The 25,856-nt window shown below is 67.1% G+C and overlaps 1 protein-coding gene and 1 long non-coding RNA gene across 14 annotated transcripts; one reads left to right on the top strand and one right to left on the bottom strand.

The window, feature by feature from the left end:
• Positions 1–470: 470 nt before the first annotated feature.
• On the bottom strand, positions 471–21,180 carry STRA6 (signaling receptor and transporter of retinol STRA6). 13 transcript variants are annotated; one of them, XM_070053403.1, is made up of 20 exons: positions 20,922–21,180; positions 17,494–17,680; positions 13,119–13,250; positions 10,455–10,521; positions 10,165–10,250; positions 9,166–9,305; positions 8,934–8,957; positions 8,619–8,785; positions 7,553–7,675; positions 7,139–7,206; positions 6,928–6,998; positions 6,684–6,745; positions 5,537–5,699; positions 3,627–3,702; positions 3,084–3,217; positions 2,710–2,827; positions 2,508–2,609; positions 1,868–2,031; positions 1,523–1,693; positions 471–1,131 (listed from the first exon to the last, which is right to left on the bottom strand). In XM_070053403.1, the coding sequence occupies exons 3-20, from the start codon at positions 13,229–13,231 to the stop codon at positions 962–964; spliced, it is 2,019 nt and encodes a 672-aa protein (XP_069909504.1). In that variant the 5' UTR covers positions 13,232–13,250; positions 17,494–17,680; positions 20,922–21,180; the 3' UTR covers positions 471–961. The 13 variants fall into 13 exon arrangements, with proteins under 13 accessions (XP_069909504.1, XP_069909505.1, XP_069909506.1 ...); XM_070053404.1 differs by having other exon boundaries at positions 17,590–17,680; XM_070053405.1 differs by having other exon boundaries at positions 17,494–17,677.
• On the top strand, positions 14,690–16,680 carry LOC127490132 (uncharacterized). The gene is made up of 2 exons (XR_011380498.1): positions 14,690–15,266; positions 15,858–16,680. It is a non-coding gene; the product is annotated as an uncharacterized lncRNA (long non-coding RNA).
• Positions 21,181–25,856: the final 4,676 nt, after the last annotated feature.

Below are 25,856 nucleotides of genomic sequence, written 5' to 3'. Positions count from 1 at the left end.
TGCTGTCAGCCGGGTGCCCCACCCCTCCCGTGGAGTAGGCCCAGGGCTCTGACTCACCAGCCCCGCCTGCCCGCTGCTTCCTGGGCTTCTCCCTGTGGCCCACAGACTGGGACATTCTGTAACTGGCTGCAGTGGGGCCAGAGCCTGGGAGGTGGGGCAGCCTCCAGCTCGCTGGCCCAGGGCGGCCACGGTGTGGGTGAGAGCCTGGGTATGGGTGTGGGGCGCCCATCTCTCCTGGAGCCACATCGGTCGGGTGGCCGCGGTCCCCCAGCCTCTGCAAGTCCCAGCCCCAGGGTGGGGGCCACACCGCAAGCCGCTCCCTCACTCACGCATCCAGTGGTGGGGTTTAAGAGACGCCCTGATCTGCACCCCCAAGCTGCCTTTGGGTCAGCCCCCAGCACCCAGGGGTGGGGGACGCCCCTTCCTGCTCCCCAGCTCCGGCCTGGTGCCCTCCCCCACAAGGAGGCTTGTTCCTTGGTTCGAGTTTATTGCAGGGAACACAGTGGCCTCGTTCAGGGCAGCAAAACTGCAAACACACCTGCTGCCCAGGGGCCTGGCCTGGCTCCCCACTTACGGGCCAGAGGGGAGGGCAGCTGGGTGCGGAGGGAACACGCGGCTGGCCCACGGCGGGGGAGCGCCACGGCGGGGCTGCACCGAAAGGCCGGTCAGGAGAAGGCTTTGGTGAGGCCTGTAGGCTGGCGGCCGAGCCAGGGTGGGGAAGAGGCCCGGGAGTGGCTGGCCAGCTCTGCTGGCTCCTGGACCAAGCGCCTAACGGGTCAGAGTCCTGGCTGGCCCCCAAGGCCATGGGCAGGCCAAGCTCTCCCCAGGCTCTCAGCACAGATGGCCCCTCCCTACCCAAGCAGCCTTGGGGGGGGGGCAGGTCCTGCTGGCGGGGCTGTGCTGAGCTGAGGGTGGGGGAGCAGGATGTGTGGGAGGGGAGAGCGGTGGGCCGTGCCCGCCCTCAGGGCTGCGTGCCATTGGCCCAGGCGGCCGACAGGGCCCCCTTGCGGAAGGCCTGCAGGCCGGGGTTGCGCAGCAGCGTGTAGGCCAGGCCCCAGCGGGCCCTGCAGCGGCCGGCCCTGGGCCCTGCTCCCCTGGCTGCCGCCTCCTTCGTCTGTAGCAGCTGCAACCCTGGGATGAACAGACCTGTGAGTCACTCAACAAACACCCGGCTCAGCCCGCACAGCCCCCAGATCTGAGTAGGGGGCCCTGGACTCCCGGGCAGAGTGACAGGCTGAGGCTGGGGTCCCAGGGCCAGGCTGGGGAGAAGCTTGGGGCTGCAGAGGCTGCTGTGGGGGTGGGGGTGGGAGTGTCGTTGGCAGGTGGGAGTGGGGCATTGTCCTGGGCAGTGATGGGCGGGATACCTGTGGACGGGGCGGGGGTTCCGGTAACAAGACCCTGAGACTGGATGGGGGGGGCACCACAGGCAGCCACGGGACAGGGAATAGGGCTTCCTGGCCCGTACTCTACACGCGGGGAGGGAGAGGCCCTGACCCCCGCCGTTCCCAGGGCAAGAGTGCACCTTCCTCCTCCTCCTCCTCCCTGGGTCTGAGGCTGTCCTGGGGGGCGGCAGGAGCCCACGTCGGCCGGGGATGGCGCCCCTGTACCCGCAGCAGTAGGCTGCAGAAGGCGGACACGGCCGGATGCGACTGGCTGGCCTCCAGCTCCAGAAAGTTCCGGTAAATGTGGTAGCCTGGGGGGCGGGGGGCGTGGCATTGCTGGGGGAGTGGCTGCTGCAGACACACCCACTCCCCCCCCACACTCAAACCCGGACATCCCCCAGGCACAGGCCACAGGGCGCCTGCCCCACGTGCCACATACCACAGGGCCACGGCCTGTGGCCCAGCCAGGCATGCAGGGGCGCTACCTGGGTCGAGAGTGGCCACTCTGGGCGGCAGCAGGCTGAGGTCCATCTGGCCCAGGTGGACGGTGTTGTAGAGGGCGGACAGCAGCACGCGCCAGGCGGCCCCCAGCGCGCCCAGCAGCCAGTTGACGGGGAGGAGGAGGAAGGTGGCCGCGTACAGCGCTCGCCTGGAGGGGGCGGGGCGGGGCGGGGAGAAGGCTGAGGCCTGTCCTGTCAGTGCCAGACCCTGTGCATTCATTGGGCACCTGCTGTTTACTGATTGGGAGACAGGCAGTTTCACGACCTTCTATAGGAGGGAAACTTTCAGGTCCAAGAGGCTAGGCGGCTCCGAGGAGAGCTGGGGGGGCTGTCCACCTCCCCACTGTGGGTCCCCCGGCTCCAAGCCCCTCCTGCCATCCGCCAGGGCGGGACACGGGGACTGCAGGACTGGAGGATTCGCGAGAGAGCCGCCCCCAGGGATGCGGGGCCCCTGACAGGTGTCCAGGAGCGGCTGGGCCACCGCCCCTTTGCCCTGTGGGTAAGGAAGCCCTCTCCACTCCCTGGTGGGCCCTGATGGAGACAGGGGAGAGAGGGCGGTAGAGGGAGAACGGTGCAGAACGAGAGGCCGGGGCCCGAGGGAGCCCCCAGCCCCAGGCTGTCTCACCGGTTGGTCAGCTCTGGGTGTCCGTGGCGAGTGTCCAGGAAGGCCCAGCGGGCTGCCACATTCTGCAGGATCAGCGCCAGGGCCAGAGTCAGCCAGAAGTGCCTGTGGGTGGGACGGGGAGGGCGGTGGCTTGCGGAGGTGCTGGCTTGGGGAAGCAGCCCCGGAGCGGCCTGCCCGGGCTGGCGGCCGCAGCCCCGCTCACCAGGAAGACTGGAGGGCCCGCAGCAGCAGGCGGTTGCTGGAGTGCACTGCGGGGAGGAACAGCAGGAAGGCCAGGACCGCCGACCCCAGGAAGAAGATGAGCTGCTGCACCAGGAGCCCTGTGGGCGGGGCCTGTGAGTCCTCTGCCCCCCCCCCCCTGCAGCTGCCACACCAGCCCCAGCCTCTCACCGCAGTGCCCGGGGGGAGGGGCAGCAACTCGGGGCTGGGAGAGACCTGGAAGTCCTCTGGGCTCCACTCTCCCAGGCAGGGGCCCCCTTTGCAGCCCCCCCAAAAGTCACAGGATCTCTCCTTGCCTGCCCCCAGCACCAGGGGTCTCATTCACTTCCGGGGCGGCGTGGTGGGTGAGGGGCTCACCGAGGCAGGTGAAAGCCATCTGGTGGGCACTGAAGCTCATCCAGCAGAATATGGCTCGGCGGGAAGGCTGGGGTCTCTGGGGCGGGGGGCCCAGCTCTGGGGCAGCCCCTCGGTACAGAGCCCGTAGGTTGGCCCTGCGGAGAAGCCACACGCGTAAACACCCACGCGGCCGAAATCACACCCACGGCCATCGGCAAGGAAGTTCAGGGCTGCGGGCCCAGGAGGCCACGAGCCCAAGTGGGAAGGCAGGGAGGGCTCCCTGGAAGAAGGGGTTAGCTGAGTAGACTCCCCCGGGGTGCAGGAAGGAGACAGAACCCGCAGACGGCTTGCTCTAAGCTGAGGAGCAGAGACAGCTCAAGCAGGGGCCTTGAGGGCTGTGCAGGCGAGAGGCCCGGGCAGGAACCCTGACCCCGACCAAGCCAAGACCGCCCCACTCTGGCCCTCTCCCTGGCCTGCACAAGCCCTCCCTGAAGCTTCCCCCCAACCAGCCGGGGTCGGGGGTCCCATAGGCCCAGGGGCCTCTGAGCCCTCCCCTACACTAACCTGTGTGCCACCAGCGAGCGGACCAGGACCAGGCAGGTGAGCGAGCAGGACAAGGCCAAGGCCAAGATGTAGCAAACTGGAGGGCAGAGGCGGGGTCAGGTCCCGGCGGCCCCCCTCCCAGACTCTCAGACCCAGTGCAAGTAGACGGACAGCCTTGGCCGCCCTATCCCGCCTGGTGACCACAGGGCCTCGGCCAGGGCGAAGGTCTGGCTTGAGTCGGCACAGCCAGCCTCGTCCTGGTCTTGCTGGACCACAGATGCATGGCTGAGACTCCGTCCGAGCTGCCACCACTGCTCGGGCCATGGGGCCCTCAGGGGGTACCCCGCCTCCCCCCAGCCTCGCTCTGCCCAGCGCCCAGGAGAACAGGGGCTCTGAAGCCCCAGCCGTGCTGCGTCCATGACCTTGCATGGGACATACATGTCGGGTGCATGCAGAATGCGGGCGAGGACCCTGCTCCCCCTCCTCTGGGGTCTGCTCCTTCTCCCCAGCTCCCTCACCCGCACCGTGCTCACGGACGGTGAGGCCACAGCCGCGGGGAGAGAGCGTGGTGTGTCGTGGACGCACTTGGGTCCCCCAGGACCGACAGCCACGCCGCTGCCACCTGCCACCTGCGTCTACACCAGCCTCGCTCTGGGCCCACAGAGGTAGGAGAGACCCCAGAATAACAGTAATAATAATCAAAATAAGCCTGGGCGCTGGCACCCTGGTCTCCTCGGCCGGCCCTGGGGGAGAATCCAGAGTGCTGTGTCCCCACGGAACCCAGGAGGTGAGAGCCAGCACGGCACCAGCCCACAGTCCCCAGCGCCAGGCTGCTCCTGGGCCAGCACAATCCGCCTCTCTCAGGGCTGTGGTCAGGCCTGCAACCAGCCAGCTCCCACCGAGCGCCCCCTACCGCGCGTCTCTCGCTCTGCTCGCTTCTGGGTGCCAGGGTCCCTCCCAGATGCTGAGCCCCCCGCGGAGTTGCTGAGTGGAGGGGGGTTCCAGCACTGGGGATTCTACCGTGACCAGGTGTGCTGAGGACGCCCGTCCCACCTTCCCCGCTGCTGGTCCAGGGCCCTCTTGGACACCTTTCTGCAGGGTGAGGCTGCGCTGCCCCTTTCGGAGCCGGGGAGCAAGGCGCCTGCCCCCTGAGCCCGGCCAGGTGCCTGGCAGAGCTCACCAGGGTGAAGGTGTGCAAGCCCCGCCCACAGGCCTGGCCTTGGATCTCCTCGTGTGCCTCCTGCCTCTCCCTCCACCCGTTCTGAACGAGGTTCCTTCCAAAGCCCAGCTGCAGCGAAACCTTCTGCTCTTGGCCGCCTGCAGGACCTGCACCTGCCCGCTCTGGGCACCGCTGGGTGGACAGCTCTGTCTTCTAGGATAAGGTCGCCTTTTGAGTGTCAGCACCCATTTTGCAGGTAGGGAAACTGAGGCCAGGAGGCAGAAGTAGCTTGCCCAAGGTCGCGCAGCTGTTGGTGGCCGAGTGTGGCTTCTAACAGCAGCCTGCCTGCCCTTGGCCTTGGCAGTAAACGCTGCTCTGATCAGCCCCCGCGTCCAAGAGGGTCCACGGTGGGAGCCCCAGGAATTGGCGAGTGCCACCTGCCAGGGAAGGCGTGGCCCGGGCTGAGTCTCACTTCCTGCCTCGGAGCCTCCGTTTCCTGCTCCTGTGAGAGCTGGGGTCCGCCTCTGTCCTAACAGGACCTCTTACAAGCGCGGGGCTCAGCGTGGGCGTGGGCCGAGCCGGGCCTGTGAGCGAGCCAGGGGGCAGCCAGCCTGGGACGCGTCCCTAGAGGAGCCCACCTGTCACCTGTCCAGCTCGGGGCCTCGGCAGCAGAGGCCAGCAGTGTCGGCAGGGAGGAAGCAGCCACTGCACATCCCCCGCCCACTGCCGCCCCGTCCCTGCTCCGTGTTGGGGGACCGGGCGGGGGGCTTACCTTCCACAGCCCAGAGATGGTGCTTCACCAACTCCATGATCTCCTGCCTGTCCCCAGACAGCGCGATCCCAAAGCCGGCCAGCAGGTAGGCCACGTCCGTGGTGACGCCCGCCCTCACCTTCTGCATGGTGGGGACCACAGCCACCAGCAGCAGCAGGGCCACCTGCAGGAGCCCGTGGTGAGGAGCAGGGCCTGGGGCGCTCACACAGGCACCCCAGAGGCGCTCTCTGTGCCAACAGCGGACACGTCGGGTCAGAAACCCCTGCAGCACGCAGGCCACAGCCGCAGGACCCTAGAGCAGGTCTGCCTGCCTACGAAGGGCGTGCAAACCGCGGCACAGGCTGCACTGACAGCTGTCTGTCTGCACTTCCGTCTGTCCATCTGTCGTCCAGTCTCAGCTTCAGGAGGGCAGACGAACATTGGGCACCAGAGCCGGACAGGCCTGGGTCCACACTGGGCTATCAGCTGTGGGAGCTTCCTAGTCGGATCCCCCCCACAACTGAGCCTCAACTTTCCCCCTTTGTACACCGGGGAGCGGGGGTGGGGGCCAGACCCGCGCCCCAGGACTTTTACTGTCTGCTGCCTTGCTGGGGTGGTGCTGGGGTGCCGGGGGCGGGCTGCCAGCACGCTATCTCACTGGCTCCCCCCACTACCTGCAGAGGGAGGCAATTCCACCTCCTCTAGAAAGGGTGAACGCCCAGGTCACAAGGAGGCAAATCAGGGAGCTGGGATTTCAATCCGTGGCCGGGGCAGGAGCTGGGTGCCGTGGGTGGAGCTCACATCCCATATGATTGGGAGTACCTGGGACCGAGCGCCTGCTCCACTTCCAGTCCAGCTTCCTGCTAATGCACCGGGGGCGGGGGGGGCAGGGGTGGCTCAAGTCCTCAGGCCCCTGCCACCCACATGGGAGACCCGGATGGAGCTCCCAGCTTCTGGCTTCGACCTGGCCCAGCCCCAGCTATTGCAAGCATTTGGGGAGTGAGCCAGTAGATGGAAGATCTGTGTGTGTGTGTGTGTGTGTGTGTGTCACTCTCCTCCTGGGCGGGCCAGGGGCAGGTGCGCAAGGTTGTGGGAGGGGCATGCGGAGAGCTGGGATGGGGGTCGGGGCAGGGCCCGAGGCAGGTGGGCAGCAGGGCGCAGGACGTACCTGGTAAACAGCTGTCCCCGTCAGGGTGGCTGAAAGCACCATCGTCAGAGGCAGGCGGAACCCTGCAGTTCCCGGGACAAGGGAGGGGTGGGCGGCGCTGCCTGGGGCCCGGGACCCCGTCTCAACCCCAGAGGAGGGGACAGGGCTCACAGGCCAGGGTCCCGCCCTTGTCTCCAACTGGCGGCTGCCCTGTGCCGGGCCAGGAGAGGCCACCTGTCCCTCGCAGCCTCTGCCGGGCCCGTACCTGGCTGGGGAGTGTAGATGTAGCGTCTGGTGCCGAGGCAAGCCCGCGACAGCAGGCCATGCTTGGAGGTGCTGCGGAGAGACCGGCAGGGAAGGCCCTCAGGGCGGCCCCTGCCTCATCTCTGCCCCCTGTGGGGCCCAGAGCCACCCTCCCAGGCACACCTGCGGCCCAGCCCTGTCTGCCGGCCCCCAGGGAGGGCCTGGGACCTCACCCGTGTCTCAGCTTCTTCCGGCACAGGAGGCTCCTCAGATACTCCTCGTGGGAGCCGCTCTGCCACCCCTGAGGACACAGCCGATGCTCCAGCAGATACAGGGCCTGGAGCCCTGCCCATGCCCTCCCGGCTCCCTGCGGCCCCTCGACAGCTGCTCCCTCAGCTTCCTCCAGTCGGAGCCTCTGCCGCTGGGAGGTTCTGGGGGGCAGTGGCTGCGGACTTGCCCGTCCCCCACGTGGGTGCTCACGGAGCTGCGGCCCGAGCCCAGGCCCGACCCAGGCTTTGTCTGGATGGGGAGCCATCATTCGGGGACTCAGCAAACATCCCCTGGGCACCTGCTGTGTGCCAGGCCTTGAACTTGGGACGGCAAAGCTGGGTGGCTGAGTGTCCTGGGAGCCCAGCCTGGGCCTGTACCTCGGAGCCTGCTCCTGGCTTGCGGCTGAAGCTTCGTGCCAGCTGCGCCGGGTACCAAAGGCTCAGGAATCCAAGGCCCAGCAGGAGGGGCAGGGAGGCCAGCAGGGAGTAGTACTTGTAGATCTACAGATGGACGGACGGACGCACAGACAGACTCACCGTCTGCCCTCTGCCCCCGGCCCCTAGCCCCTTCCTGCCTCCACCTGAGGCCTGCACAGTGTCCCCCTCCCAAGGTTCCTGGACTCCCCTCTGCCTCCCACCGGGAATGAGGCCACAGTGCAGACCCTGCATGGCCAGGAGAGCCAGGCTCAGGCCCTGGAAACAAGAGGCTGAAGGCGGCCCCCCTGGCGGTCTGCCCCGCCTCCCTGGGTCCCCTGGTCACTCGCTTATTTGTTAATCAAGAGCCTGGCAGGAACCAGGTTCTGAGTGGTGGAAGAGACCCAGTAATCCCCCCAAAAACCCTCTGAGTCTCTGCCTACCCTCCCCCACGCCCCGGGACTGGAGTTATCAACTCCACTTCCGGGGAGGTAACCAAGTCTCAGAGAGGTGACGTCATGCCCTCCAAGCACCCAGCAGCACTTGGCTTCCTCTCGCATACTAATTGACCCCCCCCCCCGTTTCCGGAATGTCCTTAGGTGCCAGGGGCTCTGTGCGGCAGTGCCCACAGCTCACAGCAGCTGAGCAGCTGAACGAGGGAGGGAAGGAAGTGGGGAGACTGGATTCAGACCAGGTTGTCCGGCTCTGCGGCCTGGATCACAGTTGGGGGTCCTCGCCTAGTGGCCCTGCAGCAGCCCCAGCAGCCGTGAGCCAGGCTGGAAGGTTCTGGAACTCTGTGTTAGCCCTGAGGCCGCCCTCCCCTGCTCTTCACTATGGTGCCCACCCAACCCCATGCCCCTCCCTACACTTTTTGCCCCCTGCTGGCCCACAGGTAGGCGGAGCCTGGCCAGGCATGTGGGACCCCGAACTTAAGGTAGGGTGGCAGGAATCCCAGTGCGTGCAGATACCAAAGGGACCCCGTGGGCTCAAGCAGGCCCCTCTGCCCCAGGCGATTGCCATCAGTGGTTACCTTGGGTGTCTGGGGACACTCTGCCCTCTGCCAGACCTGGACCCCAAGGTGGGTCCAGGCCAGCACGCTGCCGAGCAGGTGCGCAGCTCTGTGCCCGGCCGGGGCACAGGCAGCCAGGGGGTAGTAGAGGGCAGGGTAGTAGAGCAAGGCCAGCATCCTCCAGGGCCCTGGAAGGCAGCAGAGGCAGAGAGAGGGAGACGCGTGACGCAGGGGTGGGCGCAGGGCTGGGCCGGGCATCCTCCAAAGCCCTCAGCTGGCCCGGGGCTCAAGTCCAGGCCGGGACAGGGACCAGCTCTGTGACGTGGGACAGGTTACCTCCTGGGGTCTCAGGTTCCCCATCTGTGAAGTAGAAACCGTGGTAGCAGGTTAGCAAGGGCAGAGTCGGGGTGGGGGGCTGTGATGAGGCCCCTCCTCTGTCACCGTCTCCTTCCCCTTCCCCGGAAATGGTGCTCACGAGCCCCAAGGAGGCCATGGCGCCTCCCAGGACAGCGGCTCGGCCTCCGGGCCTCCCTCCCACCCGGCAAGCCAGTCCCGCTGCTCCAGGCACCTGGACTTGGAGGCAAGGCCAGGGTCAGGAAGGGCAGCGGGTCCTCGCCGGGGAGCAGCAGGCACAGCGAGCTGAAGACGACCACGAGCGCGGCAGCCGGCACCGCCCAGGGGCCGTCCTTGGCCAACAGATCCACAGGGCTGGACAGAGGCAGGGGAGGGACAGGAGGGAGCCGTGCAGCCCCAGCGCCCCCCGCCGCCTCCAGGCCGCATTCCACAGCCTGGCCAGGCAGAGTCCGTCCTGCTGGCATTCATTCACTCATTCATTAATTCGCCCAAGCGCTCCTCAGCCCACAGCCTCCGGGCAGCGCCTCCTGCCTCCCACGCTCTGGGTCCCGGTAGCCGAGGGTCCCAAGAGGCACAGACAGCGGGAACAGGCCCCAGCACGGCCCCCTCCGCCCACCGCGGGAGCCCCAGGAAATGGCCGCCCCCACAAGGCCCCCGTCCGCGTGTCTGGGCTGGCAGAGATTCAGAGAGCTCAACCAGTCACGGTGTCCTTGCAAAACTCAGCCGCCGCGGGCTGGGCGTGGGCCTGGCTGAGGGCCGACGGCAGCCCCCGGCCACGTCCCGCTTGTCCGGGGCAGGCTGCGCGGTCCTGGCATCTGTGTCCCAGCTGGCCCTAGCGCCCCAGGCACTCCATCCGGCTTCCGTCTCCACCAAGGCACCGCCCAGGGCAGCGTCTGGTGCCCCCAGCTGCCAGGCTGCAGGGCCAGGAGGATGCTGGGAGAGTCCCAGCCCTGCGGCCGGAGGGCAGGGCCTGCTATCCTTGAAGTCCCAGAGAGGCCAGTGCACGCCCCCAGGGCTGCCCAGCAGGCTGCTGCTTCCTAGGGCCTGGGGTGGACTCCTGGCTCCCCACACCCCTCCCTCTGGGGTCCTGGCTAACCTTGGGGACCCTGGGGAGAGGGAAGGGAGGTCCCATGGGGGAGAACTGGCTTCTAGGAGCCCAACACGCCGGCCCCCGGCCCTGTCGGAGCTGGGGTGCCCAGGCCCCGGCACCTACCTGGGCAGTCCAGGCCTGCCTCTCCAGCAGTGGGGCCAGAGCCGGGAGCGCCTCTGCAGCACGGCCAGCAGCAACAGTGCCAGGAGCTGGAAGGTTCGCACAGGGGGCTCAGCGGGGCTCGGGGGGCCCAGGCTCTCCCTGTGGGCCTGGGTCTGAGAGCTTGGCCCCCTGCCAGCCTCAGGAACCCCTACCCGCCCAGCGCACACTCAAGCGACATCGTGGGGACAGGAGGCTGGGAGGCTGGTTTGGCCCCGCCCCTACCCCCACTCCCTGAGACAGGCTGGACTCACCGACAACGAGGTCAGGCAGGCGTGCAGCAGGCCGGGCGACACGCTGGGGTGGCAGGCGGGCACTGCCCTGCGGAGCAAGCGCAGGCTGGCTCAGGCCTGGCCGGGGGTCTAGGGTCCGAGGCCCCACCCACCACCACCTTGAACCTCCTGCTCTGTCCTACACAGGGCTGCTTCGTCGCTGTCCTCAGGGCACACCCGGCCATCCCACACCACACTCTGAAGATGGGAAACCCCCAGGGGAAGCAGAGGGGCCAGCGTGGCCCAACATCTGTTCTCCATCACTCACTGTTTCCTCCCCTACGGACCCCTCCATCTCTCCTCCTCCAGGAAGGTTTCCTGACTGTTCCTGGCCTCACACAGGTTACACACTGCACAAGAATGCCCAGCCAAGGGAATGGGTGTGGAAATCCACACCACAGTGCTCACCGAAGCCTGAACCTACCGAGCTCAAGATAGCTAAATGGGGTCCAAGAAGAAAGGAAGACACCAAGGAAGATGGTCCAAGCCTCAGGTGGCAGAGAAGGGGGACTGGGCTGGAGCTGGACCTGGGAGGGCAGGCAGGCGGGACGGGGTCCCTGCACAGGGGGAGGCTTCTGGGCACCACTGCGGGCAGAGCTCAGAGCAGCCCGGTGCTGCAGCTGGGGCTCGCTGCTGGGGCTCGGCTCATCCACCTGGGCCCCCCTGGCCTGGGGAAGGAGGAACCAAGGCCTCCTCCTCCAGGGAGCACACAGCCCGGACCCCTCTTCTAGGACGGCCCCAGCCCCTAACCCCTTGGGAAAGGCAGGAAGTCACGTCCGGGGGGTAGAGAGGCAGGGAGCCTCTTATCTGCGCTGTTTCTCACCTGGGGTCTGGCGGGTGCCCTGTGTGAGCTTAGGCCTGGCGCTCCCTGTCCCCACCCAGGGTTTGGGCTCCTGTCCAGCCCACAGTCCTGCTCAGCCATGGTCCCAGCTCCCGGGGCGCAGCCAGGGCAGGCACCAGGCAGCCTTCCCTGTGGCCCCCACTCCAGACCAGAAGCTCTGCACCCCCCACTCCCACCAGGATGCCCTCCAGGAGCTGTGTCTTGGCACAGACACCCGGAGACGGGAGCTGACCCCAGGAGAGACAGCGAGGCAGGTGGGGGTTGGGGCATCTCTCAGGGAAGTTGGGGAACGGAAGCTCCGTGGGAGGGAAGAGCCCCAGGAGGCAGAGGCAGAGGCAGAGGTGGGAGGATGGGTACACCTCTGTGTGCAGCCCAGGGGACAGTGGAGGTCAGAGGGGTCCCTGGGGCTGGACTCGGCTGAAGTCACCAGGGTCCACCACGCGGACAATGCGGGGTGCTGAGGCTCTGAGGGGCGGGCCTCCGGGCTCTTCAAAGCCTTGATGCTCGCCCCCCCCACCCGCCAGCCTCTGACTCACGCAGACAGGGGTGAGCTCAAGTTCAACTCCTCGGGATTCCCCTGAACTCCCAGCTTCCTGCTCGCACCCCTGGGGCCAGGGCAGCTGAGCCACCCTTACCGAGAGCAGGGAGCAGCCCACCCCAGACCGCTACAGGAGTCAGCTGCCCATCGCCCTGTCCCCGACCTCTATCCTGAGGCCACAGAGCCCCAGCCAGGGCCAGCGCCCAGAGGCCCCCGTTAGGACCCAGCCACGGTCACGTTCTTCGTCCTCGCGGGAGGTCCTGGCCCCTCCCCCCTCCCCTCAGCAGCCGTGCTCACAGGGAGCCCAGGGTCTGCCCAGGTCAGTGAGGGAGGCAAGCCAGGCAGGGCCAGGTGGACGGCACCTCAAGGCCTCCCACCACCTGCTTCCCCCAGGCTGGGTGGGGTCCGCGTCCCCGCTGGGTGACCCCAGCCCGGCCAGGCAGCAGCCCCCGCCTCCCAGGGAGCACGTGAGCCGTTTGCCTTCTCCGGTTGCAGATTTGATGGGGAACAGATGTGCACACATCTGGCTCAGGCACCTCCCCCCCAGCCTCACCTTTGCCATGCCTCAAACCCTCCGCCCCTGGAGCAGGGGCCAGCAACAACAAAGGAGAGGCGGAGCTCCGGGTCCCCCACAGAGGCGTCCTTGGCAGCAGGTGGTGGGGGGCTCTGAGAGGTTCCGCTCCTCCCTCAGGGCACCCAGACTGCACAGAGAGGCTGGGCTCTGGGCAAAGGTGGCAGCCGAGGCCTGGGGCAGCGGGGGAGGGGGGCCATGGCTGTCTCCCTCCACCTGCCCACCCCAGGCTGGCCTGGGCACTGCTGCCAAAGATAACAGGAACCATCCCCTCCCCCATCCTCCCAGGCCTTATCCTCCATTCTCAGCCCCCCCGCCCCACCACGCGCCCCCAGGACCATCCAGAGAACTCAGTGCTGAGACATGGCCCCGGAACGGTCACCCCAGGAGCACCTGGACCTGCTGGGCCACACTCTGCCAGGCTGGGGCCCGGGAATCTGTAATCTCACACCCGGCACAGGTGCTTTCGAGGCGAGCAGCCCGGCCCAGGTTGTGCCAACCTGGAGCATCTTGACAGCGAGACAAGCATGCGGGACGTGGTGATGAAAGCCCAGAGAGGCTGCACCTCCCCAGAGTCACAGAGCAAATGAACGCGAGCTCAGGGCCGGTCAGAGGAGCAGCCCCCACCAGGGTCTCCGCCCGCCTCCCCCCTACAAGGGGACCCCTCCACCTGGCCCCAGCCACGGCCACACTCACCCCTCCGGCTGGGATGCGCCAGGCCCCTGGGGCTCGTCAATGTACCAGCTGCCATAGGCGTCCTCCTCGGCCTGCCCGGACGGCGTCTGGTTCCCGGCCGCCTGGGTGGACATGGCCGGGCTAAAAATGCCACTGCAAATGGGAAAAGAGGTTTAAAAGGGAAAAAGGAAAAAAAAAAAGAAAGAAAGAAATCCAAACAAAGAAACATTTTCTTTTTAATCCTAAAGGTTACTTTCTTGCCTTCGGCTGTCTGGGAAAAGCCGGGAGCCCGGGCCGCCCGGGAGCCCAGCAGCCCGTCGCGGGTGGGGGAGGGCTTCTCCTGTCCTCTCCTGTCCCTTCCCGCCCGGCCTTGCCCGCCCGGCCTCGCCCGCCACCATGCAGGGACAGCGCACGCCCCTGGGGCCCTGGGGCCTTGCCGGAGCATCCATTTGTCTGTCTGTCCAAGCACCAGCAGGGCCATGTCTAAACCAGAGCTCCCCTCTCCTAAGCCTACCGGGCAGACTGACCCCCAGACCCAACAGGAGGGGCCCAGGGAGGCAGGCGCTGTGGAGATCAAAGGGTGGGCGGGCTGCAGTTCGGCTCCCAGCGGGACTCCCGGCCTCTCCTGCCCCCCAGGGTCCAGCCCGGGTCCCTCCTGCTTCCCTTGAGAGCCCCCCTCGCTCTGGCCAGCCACCTTCAAACCCTTTTGGGACTCAGGAATGTGAATACTCCACAACCCCCACAAAAGTACAGACCCCAGCCCCCCCCCCCCCCGCCGGTGTGGCCTGAACCTTGGGGGTGTGGCCTGAGCCCAGGGGGTGTGGCCAGGAGCACCCCCTCCCACACCTGCCGCACACGTGGCCATACCTGCCCCGTGCTGTCTGTCCTGCTGCCTCGGCCCTGTTGGCTGGCGCCTCTGCAGTGCCCCACGGGGCTGTCAGCCCAGGAAGCTGGTGCCCTGGGGCTGCGGCAGAGGCGGGGAGGCGGGACCCCCCCATTCCGTCCCCACAGGCTTCCATGAAGGAGCAACACGTGCCTTCCTGGTGAGACCTTTCTGTTCCCTCAACTCGATTTCACAAGGAGATAGCCCACACCCACAGGCGGAACCCTCCTCCAAACGCAAACCAGACCTGCGCGCGCCAGGCGGGCGGGCGGGGAAGCCACGCCTGCCCTGGGCTCCTCCAGAGTTTGGGGCAAAGGTGAGGGGGCTGAGGGTCACGAGGGTCGCTCCCCATCCCACATCCCCCGCCCCTGAAGAACGGGGCCCCTGGGTGCTTCCCCCCCCTCCCTGCCCCAGCCGGGAGGGAGGGGCAGAGTCCCAGAGACGTCCTCAGGCCAGGTCCCTGAGGCTGCACGGGGAGGGGGCTGGGGTCGTGGCCCTCCCCAGCTAAGGAATGCGGTCCCCCAGTGGTTTGCTCAAAGATGTGAATTCAGTGAACACCTGTCAGGTGCCAGGTGCCAGGTGCGGGGTGCTGGGTCCTGGCAGGGGAGAGGCTCCAGGTGGGGGGCACAGAAAGCAGGCCAGGAGCCTGCGGGTGGTAGAGTGGGCCCGAGGAGCCAGGGGGCGGGGCGGGCAGAGCCAGAGCCAGGGAGGCTCAGGATCGGCCAGAACTCCTGGCCCCCTCCCTCCCCAAAAGGCTCCCTCTTGCAGGAAGAGGGTTCTGGGCCTCCCTTCCCAATCCCACAGCGACGGCGGTCCACCTGATCCCGGATCCGGGGGAGAATGCTGCCTCTCCAAGCCTCTCCTCCCGGCCGCCCACCCAAGCCTGGCCCTGGGCAAAGGGTCAATGGCAGACCCGTGGCCGGCATCCCTCGAGGGCCTGGCCGTCGTGCCTTGGGGTGCCCCAGCCGCCCTCTGCTCCAACTCTGGGTCCAGCCTGCCCTGCACGGCTCAGGGGCTCAGATCCTAGCTCAGGGGGCACCCTGCTTCCCTCTGGGGTCCAGCCCAGACAGGGAGCTCTCTCCCCGCACAAGGCAGAGAGGTTCATGGTCAGAGCTGTGTGTTACACCCAGCTCTGCCTTCCCCGGGCGAGTTTGTTCATCGTTCACTCAACTGACGCTCCTTGCAGGCTGACTCCGGGCCGGGCAGTGCTCCGTATGCGGCAACACGGTGGCAGCAGACCGGGGTTGGCTGTCCCGGGGGCGGCCAGGGAAGACTGCATGGAGGAGGTAACGGTCGGCTCCTACCTGAAGGGGGGCACCCAACTGAGCGCTGAGAAGCCCAGACTCCATCTGTCCCTCCCCAATCTCCCTGCATCAACCAGAGGACACCATCCCATCTCTGCAGGGACAGCCCAGTGTCCACGACGCTGCTCCCCTTTCACCCGGGACACGTGGGCCCCCCAGGGCAGAGGGCGGCCATGTCCAGGTGCCGGGGCAGGAGTGGGAGGGAGCGGGGGGTGGGGGGAAGGGGCAGGCTCTCCTGCCTGGGCCGGGCCGGGGCGGCTGTGTGGCCTTGGGTAAGTCCCTTCCCCGTCTGGGTCTGAGCTCGCCCTGCAGCTGCCACCACACCTGGCCTGGACCCTCTCCCACTGTGGATTCCCCCGCCCCCAGGGCCTCCACCCCCTGCCCTGGGTGACTTCGTGGCCAGGAATGCAGAGTTAGAGACAGGGAAGTGGAGGCTGCCCAGGTGTCCTGCCGCAGGCAGCGGAGGGCAGGCTGGGTCAAAGAGCCGGGGAGAAGAACAGGGCGGCCCCCTCGGTTCTTTCCTTTCTGGAGTATTTTTTTCTAAATAAATTGTTTTATTTATTTATTTGGAAGGCAGAAAGACAGAGAAAGGTCTCCCAGCTGCTCATTCACTCCCCAAATGCCCAGGGCTGGGCCCGGCTGGAGCCAGGAGCCAGCAACTCAGGGGACCCAAGGCCTGGAGCCTTCAACGCCCACTTCCCAGGAAGCGCCGCTAGCAGGAAGCCGGATCAGAAGCAGAGCCAGGACTCCAACCCAGACACTGCTGCATGCGACGTGGGCCTCCCGGGCAGCTCGATCCTTGCGCCAAACATCTGCCCACTGCCCTTTTCCAAGCCTGGCTGGCTTAGGGCGCCCAGACCCAGAAGAATCGAGGCAGGCTGGCCAGCCCCTGCCATCGGGAGAGGGCACCGTGGAGGCTCAGAGAGGAGGAGCAAGCCGGGGAGGCTTCCTGGAGGAGAGGGTCTGGACCAGGGCCTGGGGACCACAAAGGGTCAGGAGTGGTGGCACGGGTGAAGCTTGAGAGTCTTAGGAGAGCTGAGGAGGGGAGTCTGGGAGGCAAGGAGAGCACGAGTCAGGGGTCAAGGGTCAGGGCAGGCTGCCCCGCTGCTTGGGCCCAGGGGGCCCACGTGATGTGGCCAGTGCCAGTGTCCAAGGGGCGGCCCAGGCAGGCCGGACTCTTCAGCTGGACAGAGACGCACCGTGGCAGGGGTGGGCTAAAGATCTCTGGACTGGAGCGGAGGGAGGCCACTGCCTCGGGGCCTGGAGCCGGAGCAGCCCTGGCCCCGGGCAGGGGCTGGCTCAGGAAGGCCTGGGGTCAGGGCTTTCCTCCGCCCCTGCCCCATGCCCCGTGTTTGCGTTCGAGTTGATTAAACCCAAGGAATTTTCGCGTCCTGGATCAGAGGCCCACGTGCACCGCCTCCTGCCGTCTGTGGTTATCAAAATCCTCAGAGGGCCAAGTGCTGAGCCGGGAGGAGCAGGGGGGAGCGGGGGAGGCCTGCAGCGTGGCCGGAATCCTAGGAGCACCCGCAGGGCTCCCCAGGGCTCCCCCGGCCCCCAGCAGCCTGTGCAGCCTTCCCGAAGACCCTGCACCCTTGGGGCTGAACCTGGGACTTGTTGGCGCCGGGCGCGGGTTGCAGCCAGAAGCCCCCAGACCCTGCGGCTCTCCGCCTCCCACCCCAGACCCCAGCTTGGGCTCTGAGTCCATCCAGTGGCACCCTGGAAGCACAAACCTCAGCCAGACCTCATCCCCGAGCACAGCGGGGAGCACGCCAGGTGGGTGGGGTGGGGAGGGGTGGCCACTGTCTGCCTGGGCAGCCCCTTACCCCCCCCCCAGCCGGCCCCCAGAATCCAGGGGCCTGCTCCCAAGGCGGGTCCTACCCAGGCAGGCAGCATGCTGGGGGTCTGCTCGTGAGCACACGGCACACACGGGAACAGAGGACGCCAGGCTCTGGCCCCAGCCTAGCGGGAATCCCAGGCAGAGGGGAGGGCTGCCTGGTTCATTCTGCACACCAGGCCCCCCACCAACCACGTGGCCCCCTGTGAGGGGAGGGGCAGCACGGGTGAGGAGGGGGCGGTGGCGTGTTCCTCCCCGCTCAGAGCTCAGGTCCCCCACCTTACCACCCACCCCTCCCTTCCCTTCCCTCCCCTCCCTGCCTCCAAACCTTGGTTCACGCTGCCCCCCCCACCGTGCCCCCCACCCCAGTCCAACCTGGCCGTCCAGGAGTGGCTCCTGCCCTCTGGCTTCTGTATCCTCCTCCTCCTCCCCTTCCTCCTCCAGGCAGGCTGCTCCCCACTGCCGGGCCGCCTCCTCGCCTCCTCGGGCGGGCCGGCGGGCGGGGGGCGGGCGTGTGGTCTCAGCCGCTGGCCAGCTGGCCCTGCAGTGTCCCCAGCACCTGCTGCAGAAGGTGTGTGACCACTTCCTCCTGGAAAGCAGCCCCTCCCTGCCCAGTGCCGGCCCTGCCCCTCCTCCTACCACCCCCAGACCTCCCTCCTGGGTCCGTGGATCCCAGAAGCCCACCCTACCCCCACCTCGCAGCTCCAGCCCTGGGCTGGGGCCCCACACAGACAGCTGCTCTCCCGCCGTGAGGCCTCCCTTCCCCCAAAACCATTTGCCCGAAACTTGATCCCCTTGGCCCAGAGTCTCCTCCAGGAGAGGCCTGCACAGCAGGAAGGGGCTCAGGACCCCTACCTGCGGTCATTCCTCACTGTCACTCATTCCTCCAGCCCACTGAGCCCGCCCCGCCACGGAGGGGATCCCCAGCCAGCGTGAGCCCACCCCGCCACAGGAGGGGAGCCCCCAGCCAGTGTGAGGCCGCCCCGCCATGGAGGGGAGCCCCCAGCCAGCGTGAGGCCGCCCCCCACGGGAGGGGAGCCCCCAGCCATCGTGAGGCCACCCCCCACGGGAGGGGAGCCCCCAGCCAGCGTGAACCCACCCCGCATGGAGGGGAGCCCCCAGCCAGCGTGAGGTCGCCCCAGCCAGCGTGAGGCCGCCCACCACGGGAGGGGAGCCCCCAGCCAGCGTGAGGCCGCCCCCCACGGGAGGGGAGCCCCCAGCCAGCGTGAGGCCGCCCCCCACAGGAGGGGAGCCCCCAGCCATCGTTTCGTAACCCATCAGCTCCCTGCGGCTGGTGGTGGAGCCCAGGACCCGGCCAGGGCAGGGGGGCATTGACCAAACTTCCATGGGGTTTTGGGGCCAGAATTCCGGGTGTGACCTGTTCTAGGAGCAGCAAAATAGGCCCCTCAGGGAGCTTTCTCTTCCAACCGCGGACAGGGACAGCGGCTGGGGTGTGGGCAGCGGCCCAAGCACATTTCTGCAACCCCCAAGGCGCTAGTGACAGCGGCTCTGAGCCCTGGTCCTTGACCCTGATCCCGGGGCCCTGGGTCCTGAGCCCTGGTCTCTGACTCTGATCCTAGGTCCCAGTTACAGGCCCCTGACCCTGATCCCTGATCCCTAAGTCGGAACCTGGGCCCTGAACCTGACCCTGGTCTCTGACTGACCCTTTGGTCCCTGGTCCCTGGTCCCTGACCCTGTTCCTGGTCATCTGCGTGGAGGCTCCCCATGCCCCCCCCAAGGGGAACCTGGCTGCCTTCGGGGAGGGACGGACCAAGATCAGAAGAGGGGGGCCCAGAGCCCAGGGGACGGGAGCCGGGGAGGCAGCCTCTGCCCCCTGGGGAGAAAGGGCTATGGTCAGCGAGGGGCAGGGGTGTGACTACCCCCCCCCCCGCCGCAACAGAGACCCAGAAGGGAGGGCACTGAGGCCAGGACGGCGGCCGGGCTGTGTCCCCCAGCAGGAGCCCAGGCCAACCCTGGGTGGAGACAGGACCTTCGTCTCACTGTGGGGGCCACTCCATGGGGCATCTACGTCCTCCGCAGAGCGCGTGGGAAGCCGCGCGTGGCGTTCAGATCATTCTGCACCAGAGCGGACCCAGGTCTGAATCCCACTCCCCACGACTGCTTTCTTCAAAGACCCCTTGTCCGCACAGAGGCGGTGCTCCGGCTGCGGGCAGTGGCAGGACGCGGTGTCCAGCCCAACACGCACCTGCAGCTCTGTCTGCAGAGAGGGTAAGGGGCCTCCCGGGCTGACTGGTGGAGACCCCGGCCACGCTGCAGGCTGCCAGGAGCCCACGAAGCCCTGACCGGTACAGCAATCGCGACCCCGGTCCAAGCTGCCCTCGCCAGGTCCATGCGTGTGCTTGTACATGTGTGTGGGTGTGTACATGTGTGAGTGTGCACACATAAAAAGTGGACCTGGCAGATGCCGCAGTGGTCACGCTGGGAGAGGGGGTGTGGCAAAATAATCGCTTGATGTACCTAGGAAGCTGCCTCACGGGTTTGTGCTAAGCAGGAGGCAAATCTAACAGTTGTTGGAGTAATTCCCAGGATGGGTTGTTAAAAATAAATGATGCTTTCTTTAACCCTTCCTCCTGCCTGCCAGCCAGCTGAAATGCAGTTGTGATCGCTGGATCTCAAGCAGCCCTTGTTGGGCTGTGAGGAAGTCAGGCAGGACAGACAGGACAGAGCAGTAGGCTAGCTGCAGGGAGGCAGCCCCGGAGGAGGCCAGGTGACAAGGCTGGAGTCTCAGAGCTTTGCTTTACTCGACACTATCGCATTGAAAGGCAGCGTGAACCCAGAGGGGCCCTGTGACTCAGGTCAGGGGCCCAGCTGGGGGAACACACTCCATGCTCTCCCTGGAAATCCTGCCTTGAACTTGGACTCTGTGGCATCTGGGCTTGGAGGCCCCCCTGGGGTTGGGGAGGTCCCCCGAGTTGGGCCCTGCCCATGGCAAGCCTGGGCCAGACCTCGCCAAACCACAGCCGATGACAGACGCCGCAGCGCCCCAGCCAGGCGGCTCCCTTCTCTGCCCGTCTGCTCGTCCTGCCTGTCCCTGATCCTCTCCAGTCACTCCCCCCTGGCGCCCTGGGTGCCTCTCCTTCTGCTCTCTCTGCCTCTCTCCTCTCCTAGCTCTGTGTCTCTTTCGTGGCTTGGCCATTTCCTGTCTCTCTTTCCCCACGCTGGCCCCTGGCCTGCCTACGCCTCTCCACTTGGCCATGACTAGTCAGTGTTGCCCAGCCAGCCCCTGCCCTCTCCCCCACAACCCTGCACCTGCTCTGACTGTGCCCCGTGCTGCTGCAGTCCTGGCACTGACCTCAGACCCCGGAGTCCGCAGGGCCCAGAGCCGGCCGAGTCCCAGAGCCGTCGGGCACACACGGGCGAAGGTCAGGGCTGCCGACGCTGCCCGCTAGGCTGCCCTCGCCCTCCACCCTGGGAACTTCGGCCTCTCCAGGCAAGGCCGGCTCATGGGCCACCAGGGGCAGCTCAGCAAGCGGCTCTGGGGCGGCCCGAGGCTCTCCTGCTGGTGCCCAGAAGGGAGCCTGCAGCAGGGGGCCAGTAGGAGGGGGCACATGCCTGGGGGACGGCCCCCAGACCCCTCAGGGAAGAGACCACACTTCTGATTTTGTCTTTACCCGCACTCATCCTCCCCTGCTCGGGGGGCACAGAGCAGCCCCCGTGGGACCCTCCAGGAGCGAAGCTGGCCTGGGAGGGGAGTCCGGCGGGGGTGGCACCCAGGAGGATCACGGGAGCACGTGGGCCCGGGCGTCAGGAGACCCACATCTGCCCGTCCCCTCAGCACCCACCTGACGGCTCCGGGCCGGCTCCTGCTCCGTGGAAGGCGCCGGTGATCCAGTCCCGGTGGCTGCTGGGAGGACAGCTCCCAGCACAGCCGCGGGGGGTGGGGGGGAGCTGGAGGTGGGTCCTCGGGCAAGGGGGTCTAAGAGGCCTCAGGAGGAGGGGGAAGCTGAAAGGAGCCTTTGTGGGAAGGCGGAAGCAGCCCCTGGGGACGGCTAATTACAGCCCCTCAGACAAAGCCCGTGGCCTCTGAGCTGGCCGCACAGTGCAGCGGCAGAGCGGGGAGGGGAGAAGACTCCAGGGCCCCATTAAGGCCTTTGTCATGGGGCCCCTAGCAGGTGGCTCAAGAAGGCAGGCTGGGCCCGCCCCTCCCCACCCCAGCCCACCCCTCCCCCTCCCCGGCTCCTCCTGGGGTCCCTGTGCCCCTCCCTGCAGTTCCCACCTTTGGAAAACCACTGGGGGTGGGGCCCAGCCGGCAGTGGAAGGAATCCCGGGAGGGGAGCAGGGACCTGGCCCCCCAAGGCACCTCCAGCCCCCACCTTAGCCCAGTGTCTCAGTAACTCCCTCGGGGTTGCCAGGATTTTGGGACAGGCCTGGGGGCAGCCTAGAGAAGCCCCCCCAGTGCTGGGAGCCCCAGCAGCCCTCCTCCCCGACCTGGGTCCCAGCCACACTGTGTGTGGGGGTGGGTAGAGGAAGCTGCCAGCCCAGTGCTTGCCACCCAGGGACGGAGCCGGGAAGCACCAGGGGGGAGGTTAGCATCCCCGAGGGCAGAGCGGACGCTGGTGCAGGCGTGTCCCCCGGGCTCACTTGCCCGTCTTCACCCTTCCGCTCACTGACACAGGGCCAACCAGCTCCCGGACCCCGGTCCCTGGCCAGCCCTGCCCTGGGCACACACCTGTCACCCTTAGCAACAGGCAGTGTGGGCGAGCCATGGCCAGGGAGGGAGGCGCAAAGCCATCGAGGAGCTGGGGGCGGGCCGCACGGCGCCGTCCACTCCACGTGAGCTCGAGGGAGCCTGTCTGAACGAGACGGTGCTGTCCATGACCGCCCACAGACGCAGGCCACACAGGCCCTCACGGATGCGCCCCAACCTGCACTGTCCACAGGGCCTGACGGTGGTTGTAGCTGGTGGTGGTAGCTGGTGGTGAAAGGGTGGTGTCGGTGGCAGTGGTAGGGCCGTCGCTGTTGGAGTGGCGGTGGTGACGACAGGCGGCTGTTTCTGAGTCTGTCCAGAGTCTCCCCTCTCCCCCCGGGGGGGGCCAACAAGGACCAGCAAGGGTGGAGTCCAGCGCTGACAACCCTGGGCCCTCTGTGGGGTGAAGCGTGCCCCATCCTGGGAGTCCTGGCTAGGCAGGTGCTGAGGGCAGGCTCCCGGGACACGCTGCCGCCCTCCGTCCCGGGTACCCCCATCCCCAGGGCCCGCGGCTTCTCAGGAAGTTCCGCCTGCTGCACACCCTGGCACCTCCTCTCCTCCTGCAGCTCACGCACCCACTTCCTGTCTTCCCTGCTCCGGTGCTGAGGGCCGGAGGGCTGGAATGTTGTTGGCTTTGCATCTGTTTCCCAAGTCCCTGAGGCTGCCTGGCACACAGTAGGTGGTCAGCAAACATCTGTTGATGAAAGAGAAGGCTCCTGGCTGTCTTTGCTCCCCTGAGGCAGGCCCGGCTTCCTGGCCCGTTACTTGGTTTCTTTCCAAACAAACAGAGAAGGATGGGGTGTGGCCCTCGGGGCCCAGGCTGGGACGGCAGGCGGGGCGGCGAGGGGGGTGGGGTGGGGGGGGTGTGGGGGGGTGCAGTCTGCACTGCGGTGGGGTCCTTGGCAGTGGCCATGGCCTCCAGGGGACCAAGCCCTGGGCCCCTACATCCCCACAGAATCTGAGGCTGAAGACCGAGGAGCACACGCCGGGGCTGGAGTTTGAGGTTCTGAGCGTCGGTTTAACGAGGCAGCCAGGTGCGCCCTGCAGGAAGGCCCGGGCCTGGCGTGCAGCTGCGGGTGAACGGTGGGGACCCCTGCCCGCCTGTTGGCTGTCACCCACGACATCGAGCTCCTCCTACGGGCCCTACAAGGCCGGCCAAGTAGGAGAGGACGTAGAGACAAGTGAAGGGCGGCTCTGTGTGTTAAGAGTGCAGGCTTGGGGACAGCCCTGGGCAGTCATCGCTACACTGATGGCATCAGACCCAGCCCTGGTGCCCGGCCCCTGAGCACCTGGGAGGGCGCCTTCCTGGACAGGGAAGCAGTGAGTTGGGTGGGGCAGAAGATCCACACCTGGGCACGAGGCCACCCAAGCAGGCTTCCTGGAGGAAAAGGAGTGATTCAGGCTGTAGGTGGCCAGAAATGAGGGCAGGCTGGACCCAGGATCAGCCCCGCAGGCTAGGAGCCCGCCCTTCTTCACCCCTGTCAGCATGGACCCCGCACAGGCAGAGGGGGCCCCCAAGGGGTCACTCACAGGGGAAACTCGCCCAAGCCTGCTTGCCCTGACTCCAAGGTGGGCAGCCCAGGGGCCCCGTGTCTGCCCCTTCCCCCACCCTCAGGCTTCCGCCGGAACGGTGGGCAGAACTGGGGGAGGCCGGGACAGCCAGCCTGGCACGCGGGCACGGCCATCGTCCCCATCTACCCGAGCCTGACTAACCCCGCATGAACCTGGCCGCCCAGGACCGCGAGGACCTATACCGCCACCGTGGCAACCTGGCTCTGCTCCACGCAGGCGCAAACCCCACGGTGCGCCACTGCGGGCGGGGGCCTGGCCTACAGCACGGCCTTCCACGTGCGCCCCGCCGGCCGCATCCGGAGCCCCCGCCGGCCGGGCTGCAGGTGGGCACAGCCTGGATCCCAGTCCTGGCGTAAGACCCCAGCCTCTCTGGGTAGCCTGGCTGTCCCCAGCCCCTCCGTGAGCAGAGCAGCAGAGACCCCCAAGCCTGCCCTGTTCAGCCTGGGGGGAGGGGCGGGCAGGCCCACTTGGAAGGGACGCTTTCAGTCACCGCGCGGCTTCTGACCCAGCTCCCTGCTAACGCACACCCTAGCAGCAGATGAAAGCAGTTGGGTCCCTGCCACCCACATGGGTGACCCAGAGGGAGCTCCCAGCTCCCTGCTTCCGCCTGGCCCAGCCCTGGCTGTTGCCTGCACGCATCTGGGAAGTGGGAGGTCTCTGTCTTTTTAAGGGGCAAGGAGAGGCAGGGATTCTGCTCTTCGCAGAGCTGTGGGGGTTTCCCGGGAGTGGCAGTGCCCTGCAGCCTGGCCTGGCCTGGCCATCTCCCAGGTGGCCCATTTCACAGGGGGAGAACCAGGCCCAAGGAGGTGTGACTCCTCATGATGCTGACACTTCCTGGGAACCCCAGTGCAGGGCAGTACCTGGAATCCAGGGGTCTCCTGGCTCAGAGAACGTACGGGTCCCAAGGGGGCATCCGGCATCACCCTGCAACACCCCTGCTGGGAGGCGAGCGGGGAGAGAGGGTGTGTCATCGTGGGTACCTGGAAGGCTTCCTGGAAGAGGCAACCTTGGTGGTGAATCTTTGGTTTGTTCTTTGCTCCCTGGGTATACATTCACGCCCCCCCCCCACATTTGTTCAGTGCTGACTCTGCCAGAATGCAGAATGCGGGGTGGGGGGATGACTTAGGGGCTGCACTTCCAGGCTTTGGGGAGGGGCTCCCAGGAGGAGGCGGAGGTTTGGGTGACAGTAGGGAGACAGCTGGGTCTGGACTCAAACGTTTCCAGCCAAAGGGCGCTCGGCACCCTGGTGGACTGAGGGGGTGGGCGGGGGGGGCAGCCTGGAGGAGGTGCTCTGAGCTGTGGCTCAGGCAGGCGGGGACAGAGTGTGTCCCCAAGAAGTGCAGAGACAAGCAGGGACCTCATCCGTCAGCACACCCCCGTGACCACCTCCTGTGCAGCCCCCGCGGCGCTGGGCGTGAGGGGGGCCAAGGAGCCGCCCCGGGGACACGGGGACACTGTCCCCTCGGCCGCACACTCCCTGAGCTGGAGCGGGGGGGGGGGCGGGGCGGAGCTCAGGGAGAAGCTGCCTAAGCGAGGGGGCTGGGCAGCTCTCACTTCGCTGGTTCAGAGCCCCCCCCCCCAAGTGTCAGATGTCTCTTCCACCGAGAGGAGACGAGGGAATGGCTTTCAGGAGAGAGGAAAATCACTCCCATCTCGGAGCTGGCAGCCCTGACGGGGGCGGGGGCGGGGGGACAGACAAGGGAGGGCGCCTCCTGCAGAGAGCACAGGGCCTGGCCAAGCCCGTCCTGTGGCCCCTGTGGCCCCGTAGCTGCCTCCCTTGGGAAAGTAGACAGGGCCTAGACTAGGGGGTAGCTCAGAAACTGGGGGCGGGGAGGGGGGGATGAAGGCAGTGGGGGTGGGCTTGGGAGAGGCCGCAGTTCAGTCTTAGCAGAATCCTGGGCAAAGCCAGGAATCTGATCTGGCCTCCAGATACAAATGTCTGCCTCCTCCAGGAAGCCCCCCAGTGCTGACTTCCTCCTTTCTGTAGCCATCCTCGGTGCGGTCGGCATCAGGCATTGCAGCCGTGGAGACTGTCCCACGGAGAACGCCGTCGCGGGCTCACCTGTGTGCCATGCTTGGCTGAGGCAGAGTCGTGATGGCGTGGGGTGGGGGTGGGGGTGGGGGTGGGGGCAGGGCGCACAGGGAGGAGGAACTGTGATGAGAAGATGGGGAATGGGCCGTGAGCTGGAGCAGGGCCGAGCCCTAGGCGGGTACCCCCACGCTGCCGTCACCGTTCCCCCAGCCCTGGGGTCTCGGAGGAACACCTGCTCTCCGCGGGCCTCAAGTCCCCTTCTGTGACCCCCTCCATGAAGATTCCCAGCTTGGACAGTCAGGCCCAGGAGGGGGGCCGCTCCCTGGGGCCACGGCCGGGGGTGCAGGGAGGGGAGCCGGTGCCAGGGGCCCGTGCTCAGGTCTCCCGCCAGCCACAGGCGGTGGCCATCTGTCGCAAGGCCCAGGC

The sequence above is a fragment of the Oryctolagus cuniculus genome, chromosome 12, assembly GCF_964237555.1.
Source record: "Oryctolagus cuniculus chromosome 12, mOryCun1.1, whole genome shotgun sequence".
NCBI classification, from domain to species: domain Eukaryota; kingdom Metazoa; phylum Chordata; class Mammalia; order Lagomorpha; family Leporidae; genus Oryctolagus; species Oryctolagus cuniculus.
Note: the sequence above shows the minus strand (reverse complement) of the source record. Positions and strands in the feature narration are given on the sequence as shown.

What these genes read in the sequence shown, in the direction of transcription:
- STRA6 (XM_051842273.2), bottom strand. Translation starts at nt 13,546, where the DNA reads ATGGATGCTCCGGCAAGGCCCCAGGGCCCCAGGGGCGTGCGCTGTCCC. An exon ending in GGCAGGCCTGGACTGCCCAG is followed by an intron (nt 9,306 to 10,164) that starts GTAGGTGCCGGG and finishes GCCTCTGTCCAG; the next exon opens with CCCTGTGGATCTGTTGGCCA. An exon ending in CGCTCGCTGGTGGCACACAG is followed by an intron (nt 3,218 to 3,626) that starts GTTAGTGTAGGG and finishes GCTTCTCCGCAG; the next exon opens with GGCCAACCTACGGGCTCTGT.